The 8,820-nt window shown below is 38.1% G+C and overlaps 1 protein-coding gene across 1 annotated transcript; it reads left to right on the top strand.

Annotated features, from left to right (window-relative positions):
- Positions 1-2,270: 2,270 nt before the first annotated feature.
- Positions 2,271-7,502, top strand: LOC140145599 (uncharacterized). Its single transcript, XM_072167296.1, has 3 exons — positions 2,271-3,094; positions 4,641-4,919; positions 6,429-7,502. Exons 2-3 carry the CDS (start codon positions 4,763-4,765, stop codon positions 6,935-6,937), a joined length of 666 nt encoding a protein of 221 aa, XP_072023397.1. The 5' UTR covers positions 2,271-3,094; positions 4,641-4,762; the 3' UTR covers positions 6,938-7,502.
- Positions 7,503-8,820: the final 1,318 nt, after the last annotated feature.

Raw genomic sequence — 8,820 nt, 5'->3', positions numbered from 1 at the left:
CTGAGCATTCTCGCCTTCCATGATGATGAGTTTTTGCATTTTGTCCAAACTTGTAAACATCGTTTGGAATAAAAGTTTTTATGATTATGGTTTGACCTTGAGCTTTTTATCACTAAAAATGAAATTATCAAAACCTGTCGTTGGGTCAAACTATTAATGAATTAATCTCAAGGTGCAGTAAGGCCTGACTCCTTTCTGCTATAAAATTTCATGGTTAATCACATCCAACTTTTGTTACCACATCTTGTTGATTATTAGATTTTTGAGAAAAATCAAGTAGACAGGGCTCATCGAGGGATGTAGTACAAGTAAACTCATCCAGCAGGCAAGTAATGACACTAGCTCATTCATTTTGCCTTCTTCTCACAAAAATGCATTGCAAACACAGTGAAGAAACCACCTATAACTGTCTGACAAAATGTCACCAGATGGCCCACCAGTGGTTATTTGGCCCAGACTCTCTATTTGAATAGTACCTGGCACCTGACTTATGCTTTGTTAGATTTTTTTCATTTAAGTTTTGTATTTTTCTGTAATCCCATTGAAAACTGTATATTGATACAACTTAATGCACCTGCCCTAACATACATGTATTACTTGTCAAAATGAGGCTATGTAAATCAGATAACTACTTGACTGAAATGTAAAGTTTCAGTTTCATGCATTGAAATTGAAATTTTTGAGACAAATGACATAACAGTTCAGCAAATCAGCAGCACAAGCCTAAAAATGTTGACGTCAGCATGAGGTGTATTTCAAAGCTTGTTCACATCTTAATACCGCCTACTGAAATGCATTTTGCTTAAACTTTCAGTTTATCCTCAAGCTTTTGAAAAAAATGGCACTCAGTATATGTGCGTCAGAAATGCTTGAAGCTCTGATCAAAAAGTATTTTAACAGTTATTCAAATACATACCCATAACAGCTGTAATATCAATACCTTTTAAACTTTTGTTGCAACTCAGAAGTGTATATTTGACAGTGACTTGTTACAGCAAGCTGCATATCAGAAATTGTCCAAACTATCATCAAATAATAACTTTTTAAATGTCATGAGTTTACAAGGTCTGTCTCGTCGAGTAGCCTGCAATCGATTTTACCACTTGCACAAGAGTTAGTACATTTGAGACAATGAATCATCGGTGCCTCCTGGTATGTCTGTGCAGGCACATTTATTAGCATGTTCAGACTAAATGTTGGCCAATGAGAGGAATGATCGAATCAGTTTGATGAAATGCCTCGTTTATGCTGTGAAAAAATTGGTCATTCACAGGTCCAGATAAGCTGCACAACATCTAGCTTGAAATTTTGACTTTCATCATTTCAAGCCCATGATACAAGAGATGTCCTTGAAAGAATTAAACAGGCTAGTTTTGTCTTCTTATGCTATTCTCGGGCAAGTAAACAAAAGTCACGACTGAACTGAAAGCATAAACATGTGGCATAACTTTTCTGCAGTTGCACATACATAACATAACCTAATTTTGGGTTCCTTAACAGACAGAAATCATAACAATTGGTTTTTCTTTATGCTATATTTTTTCATAAAAATGTGAATCATAAGTACCTTATTTCATCAAAAATTGTTGGCTTGGGTCACTTGAATTCAATTAGTGTAGTAACTGATTCCTTGCAATAATATAACCATGTGTTCATTAAATCGAGTGAGCCTGTTCTATTTACCCTTTTCAAGGTTCTGTGACAAATAGGGTTTTCAACACTTCTGAAAATTTGGTCAGCATTTTTGATCAAATCTCAGCAACTGCTTGTCTTGGGTCCAGTGATACTTCCAATCAATTGTCAACACTTTCATTGAACATTTTGCAGTTCACTAAATAGCTTGTCGCAGCAATTGCGTCCTCAGGATTGAAAATTTTTCACGGTTTGAAAATTGTCCGATTAAAATCTCAATTGTACAATCCCGGCACCATGTTTACTTTGGAGCTGGCCTGACCGTTCTTGCCCAGACCCTGTTGAAAACATATTCGCTTTGTTTACCGACACTGCCGTTGGCACATTTTTTCCTTCCAGCCTGCCATGTTGACTTCTTGTTTTAACTGTAAATTGTCACACTGACGTTTATCCGATAACTGTCAGTTTCAATATGTTCGAAAGTCGATTCTGCATTAGTCGACCGACAAAAGCGCTTCGAGGCATCATTTGGCGTTTCGAAGAAAAAACAGCTTACGGCGAAGTCGAAAGTTCAAAGTCGACTAAAGTCGACTTCAGGCTCTGTGTACGAAGGTCGTATTAAGTGGTAACTTAGACCCCGTTTACACAGAGCCTGAAGTCGACTTTAGTCGACTTTGAACTCGACTTCATTTGTATGTAAACAGGGTCGCCGCGTTTTGAACTCGACTTCAGAAGTCGACTTCAAATGATGACCCAGAGCAACTTTTGTCGAATTCAAAGTCGACTTCAAACTCGACTTTCGCAGTGTAAACGAACACGTAATTAGAAGTCGAGTTCTTGAAGCATAGCGAGTGTCCAGCATGACCCCATGTGATCGCTCACTTCCGGTATTACTTGGCAACGGGTCGAGTAAACAACGCGGATAAACAACGCCGAACAGCTGATTCGGCGTCCCCCCACACATGCTACTCACCTTCCGTACATGCATACGTGTCTTCCAATTTGCTCCAGTTGCTCAGCTTTAAATATTCGATCAGACAAGTTTTTCACCGTGGTTTTTAATAACGTTTCATACATCAGAACAATTCAAAATGTGGAGTGAACAGGAGGAAAAGATGCTGATCGCCATATATTTCGACAAGAAGATACAGGACATGTTAGATGGGACTTGCCGCAACACTCAGGTGTATCAGAAGATATCGGACATGTTAGCCGCAGAAGCCGTCTTCAAAACGCCAAAAGACTGTAAAGTCAAAATAAATAATCTAAAGACATGGTACAAGAAACAAGTTGACCGAGTCGGCAAGCCAGGTCCAAGTGGCGGTGCCCGCCCGAAGAGACCGGCCATTTTTGATTTATTGAATGAATTTTAGGCGAGAGGCCGTCTACCAAACCGCCAGTTGTGGTTGAAAGTGGAGACATCAGCGCGGATTCTGATGATTCGAGCTGGGCGGGTTGGACAGTAAGTAAAATATTTAAAAATGTTCGTTTCACAATTTTATATTCATTAAATTAATCAAATTAATATGCTGGGAATACTACGGACCCAAGGTATCGAGCGAGGTTGTGCTGATTTATAGCATGTGTACACTTTGCTCGACAGTTTGCTGGTATTTAAATAATTAGCCGAATGCGGTCAAACGTTCTGAAACTGTCTGGCTGTGACGGGAATATTAAAAGCAGGCCTTTCTTTTGAACACATCGGGGTACTGAGTACCACGCTAAAACGTAAACAAATCACTGGTAGAATAGACCGTACGAACGATGAAAAGTCCCTTCACACGTGATGTATTAGCGGCTACGGGAAACAAGAAATTTTCTAGCTTTTAATTTTCACCATTCGCTCGTTATTTTCATTGGCGACATCTGCTATAAACAAAAATCCCTTTAAAAAGGCGTGCATTCCATTTTTTTAGGGAATGGAAAATCAAGAAGAAAAACAGTATTTGGTTGCTTTTAATGTAATTTTTACTTAATATTGAAATGGTTTCATATATCTGATATAACCAGGTGGTGTATGACATGCAGTCCCTAAATTCAGTAAATTTTCATCGTCAACCGTGTAATTGAATGGGATTATTTTGAAATTTTAAATCGCTTGAAATATCACAAACAAATAGGCCTATGTTGATAAATAATATAAATACAAGTTAAAACCGTTGGGGTTCGATAATGAACCCCACAAAACTAACCGAGTATATGGAAAATGCCATACGGCCGGGCGGTTTCACGGGTTGCCGGCGCGATCATGTCATCCGCCGCCTGATATAACTGAAGTTTTGTCTGATTGTAAAACTTTTTTCTTCTTTACGAGGCTGTCATTTTCTTTGGAAGGGGTGGGTCATGAATAGGCCTATACTGGGGGGTCATAGAATTTTTAGACCAAAACTAGTGGGGTTGTAATTTTTTAACACCAAAATTAGGGGGGTTATAGAATTATTAAGGGCTGGTGACCCAAATTTTTGGGTGTTGCGCTTGCAATCTAACTTCCGATCAAAATGTATGCATGCACAATCTTTGGTTATAAACTTTAATGATTCAAAATTTCTGTGCGTTCCACGCACCTTCTTTACGCTTACGATCAAAATTTTAATGCACTCCGCACACTTTCTTCACATGTAAGTTTTTGCGCACTTCACGCCTTAGTTCCAGCGGTGAATAATTTGTAGTCAGTCTGTGAAGTTTGTTTGTAATATTTTTGGGTAAAGTGACAACAAAAAAAACAGTCAACTCAGATTTTGCATTTTGGCCAAAACGTTTAAAATCAAATTCTCAAGCTTTTCGGTGATATTTCAAGATCATGTTAACCTCCCAACCCTATCTGAAAAGTACATCCATCTGTAAAACAGGGGGGCTTATTTTTGTCACCTAAGGCAACAAAAAACAAGCTTGAAATGAAATTGCACCAGTTAAAATGATGCCCGCTGAGGTGGAGGCTTTGCGTCGAGAACCGCAAAATTCTATTTTTATTTTATTTTAATCAATATCTCTCATATTTTTTGTGGCAGGCCAAGTAAGTGATACTGAGCCAACAGCAGATGCATCCCCTGAAAGTGTGGAAAGTGAAGCTTCATCAGTCTCCACGTCCACCAGTAGATCCTCAACTTCAGTCACCACGTCTGCCGCCTCCATGGCTACCAATACACCCTCCACGTCTACCCGTAAAGATGCCAATGGAGTAACTGCTTCAAAGAGACCACCAAGTACTAGTTCCTCTGTAGGTCATAGTTCATCAGATTCAGATGACAGTGATTCACCATCTGCTAAGGGGAAGAGCTTAAAGAAAGGTAAGCCTTCTTTAAAACACCTGTTTTTTTTTCATCGCAAGTTAGTGCGCATGACATTGGGAGCAGCCTCGAATCGCTGTGTAGATATGCTGAAATGAAAATAATGCATTGAAGTGGGTCTTTTTACTTCGTACTACGGTAGGCGTATTGGGATACCCGATGACATGAACACAAATTATTAGGGCTCTCAACTAACAGGTAAAAATGTACTCGGGTGCCTGAATGAATTTTTTTCCCACAAATTTACAGGTTAAAACAAGTTACAGGCCTTTAAATCACTTGTTATTCAAGGTTGGAAACCGGATAGAAAAATGTACAACTCTATCCAACTTTTTTTTAAAGTAGCAATATTAAGTAATTTAAAGGCCTATAACTGTTTTTTCTTCAAATATTGTTAAAAAAAACATGTTTTTCGGGTACTTTGACTTGTGAATTAAGTAGGCCAAGAACAGGCGGGAACTCGGGTCGGGTACCCAGGAAGAAGCAAATAAAAAAAAATTAACAACCCCATGTCACAATTCAGTATCACCAATCCTTGGTTTTAATTTAAGGGAACTGCGACAATCCGTCCCTCTTTCGCGGTCCGGAAAAATTGTTCATTTGGCTCCTGAAAAGGGGGTGCTACTTTGACAGTTTCTATTTGGGGTTGCTTATTAAGGGGGTACTACACCCCTGCCAAATTTTGTGCTTATTTTTGCATTTTTCTCAAAAATTATAGCCCATTGGTGACAATTAATATCTATATTATAGGGCAAGGACTACAACTACTGCACTGGAAATTTTTATTTCGGCACAGACAACAGTTGTGGAGTTACGGTCAGAAATGAGGGAAGGCGAATATTTGATCAATAAATCAATAACTGCTTGCCTTGACTTGCTGAATTTTCAGTGCAGTGGTTGTAGTCCTTGCCCCTATAATATACATATCTTACTTCTCACCGATGCGCTAAATTTCTTGAGAAAAGTGCAAAATGGGCATAAATGGGTGTAGTACCCTCTTAGTACCTTAAGGGGTACTACATCCTCGATAAATTTTTGTCTACTTTTGCATTTTTCTCAAAAACTAATAACACAGTGGTAACAAAAGTTATGTATATTATTGGGGCAAGGAATCCAGTTACTACACTTGAATTGAATTCAGTGACCCAAGACAAGCGGTTTGATATTTATGATAAGAAATAAGGTACCGCTATGATGTACCTCATTTCTTATCATATATACTGAACCGCTTGGCTTGAGTCACTGAAATTTCAGTGTAGTAATTGGATTCCTTGCCCCAATAATATACATAACTTTTGTTACCAGTGTGTTATTATTTTTGAAAAAAATGCAAAACCACAGGGGTGTAGTACCCCTTAAGGGAGGGGCAATAATTAGGTTGTGTTACACGGTATACCATAATGCAACTGCAAGAATTTAAATATTTATTTGCAATTGTTGTTTTGTGCATTTTCACTTCGGTACATTTTGTTGATATATAATTGCCGGTACTTTTGTTTACTTTCACAGGAAAAGCTAGAAGAAAGGTTCCCAAGTATGAGAAGGCGATGCGTTCTGTAAAATCAGGTATTTCGGGTGTACAAGCTGAAGCTGATGCTCGTCTAGAAGAAGCGATCCGAGAATCTCTTCGTAGCCAACAAGAATGGGAGGAAAGGCAGCGTGAGAAGGAACTTTTGGCCATGCAGAAATTTCAAGCAGATATGTTGGCAGCCGAAAGAGAGTCCATGAACCAACTAGGTGCAATTATGACTTCAATTTTCGGTTCACAGCAACAAACAGCCTTTCATCAGACTCGGCCTCTTCAACGTACTGCTGCTCCATTCAACTCTCAAACTCAGCCTCTTCAGCATAATGCTGCGTCTTACAACTCTCAACCAACGTCTATTCAGTATGGTGCACCACATCCTGCTCAATATGAGACACCACGGAGAGTTGTGCCTGCACAGACACGTCGTTTACAGGAGAGTACCGAGTTTTCTTCCCTGTTGAGTGACACCACTGATGTACTAAACTTGTAAAACTGGCTACAAACCATAGGACTTCTGGTTGATAATGGGTCACATGATCTGTGCAAGGGGGACATTCATATTTGACAATCTTGTAAACTCATGATTACATTTAAAAGTATATTATTTTGATGACATTGAGTTGTGGGACACAGACAAGATTAGTTTTAAACTGGATTTTGAAAAATTTGTTAAGTTTCCTTTGAAAATACCTTGGAGTACTGTCAAATATACACTTCTGAGTTGCTACTTTAAAGTTTTAAAGGTATTGATATTATGTGATAAACATAACTTTTTTGTGTATGTGTATATTTTAGTAAGGAATAGTTTGATTTCATGTTAAAAAATAGGCCACAAAAAGAAATTTCTCAGAGCTTCCGAAGATTTTGACAACAAATTGCAAATGTAGTTTTGGCCATTTTTTTTCAAAATAATTTTGAGATGCTTCAACTCAGTTCTTCCAACATGCTTTCAAAATAAATTTTGAACTTTATTTTTGCAATATAAAATTTGGTTGAAAATTAAATAGAGACAAATTTTCCCGAGACATGCACACTCGCGTGGCAGCTCTGAGACATACATTTTGTTTGCCTTTATAGGTACTATTACACCTGGCCAATTTTGTGCTTATTTTGTCATTTTTCTCAAAATTATAGCACATTGGTGACAAGTAAGATATGTATATTATAGGGCAAGGACTGCAACTACTGTACAGAAAAATTCAGCAACTCAAAGCAAGTAGTTATTGATTTATTGATCAAATATTGGTTTTCCTCATTTTGACTGTAACTCCACAATCGTAGTCCGTGCTGAAATTAAATTTCCAGTGCAGAAGTTGTAGTTGCCCCTATAATATACATATCTTACTTGTCCCCAATATGCTATAATTTTTAAGAAAAATGCAAAAATAGGCCCAAAATTGTGCAGGGGTGTAGTACCCCCTTAATATATACCATCCTTTATCTAACATGCCCAAGCATAAATTTTCAGGTGCCAGGTACACTACTAGATTCCTATTGCGGCTATCTGCAGAGGTACACTGTCACCGTGTGAACTGTGATGTACCAGCGAAGTTCTAGAACAGCACCACCACTGGTGGGCCATGTACAGTAGCAACATTGCTACTGTGTAGGTACTCTGTGTATACCCATCAGGTATACCCATCTTGGCGACTGTGTACCTGAGAAGGCAGCCACCACATGAATCTTGTTGTGCACTTGAAGGCCCTTTTGCTGTGGAATCAGAGAACTACAGTGTTATGCATTCAGATCATCTGAGAGAGACACCAGATGTACATGTTTACTTGTACTGTACACAATTTTCTACCTCTCGTATCTCCCCTGTGATGCCTCTGTTTGCATCATGAAATAAGACAACTCTGTCAGAGTCACAATTAAACATCTCTTGTTGTTATTCAGTTTTACACCAAACAAATCCAGCTTCAAAACATAATATTATTTTGGTAGAATGTCGTAAACTGGTCTTTCTTTTAATAGACAGTGACCATACAGTTTATAGCAATATCCAACATATATATCTGTATTCTGGCATTGAACACTGTACATGTACAGTTAACTTATGCCACGTCATACTCAACATGATTTTTAATAGCAAGTTTGAAATTGTGTGACAAACTGTGGTACTTTATCATTATTTTGGTAAATTTAGTAGTTTCCATCACAAGTCACACTTGCTATCATATCAAAAGCTCAGTCCTCCGATATGGAATTCTCTATAAAATCATAATATTCTAAGTAAACCTGTTTGAAATTCCCCATTTCCAAACGGAAACATGCAGCAGCACCTTATTATTACTCAGTAACAACTGAATTGCCATTTGGACTCGGTACAATGTAGTTCAATACTCATCATCATGGTGATGGTGAATTTATTTT

Source organism: Amphiura filiformis, unplaced genomic scaffold (assembly GCF_039555335.1).
Source record: "Amphiura filiformis unplaced genomic scaffold, Afil_fr2py scaffold_451, whole genome shotgun sequence".
In the NCBI taxonomy this organism is placed as follows: Eukaryota; Metazoa; Echinodermata; class Ophiuroidea; order Amphilepidida; family Amphiuridae; genus Amphiura; species Amphiura filiformis.
The sequence above is the reverse complement of the archived record's forward strand: the minus strand, read 5'-3'. Positions and strand labels throughout refer to the sequence as shown.

Coding starts and splice junctions, on each gene's coding strand:
- LOC140145599 (XM_072167296.1), top strand. CDS start 4,763: ATGGCTACCAATACACCCTCCACGTCTACCCGTAAAGATGCCAATGGA. Junction 4,920..6,428: donor GGGGAAGAGCTTAAAGAAAG/GTAAGCCTTCTT, acceptor TTACTTTCACAG/GAAAAGCTAGAAGAAAGGTT.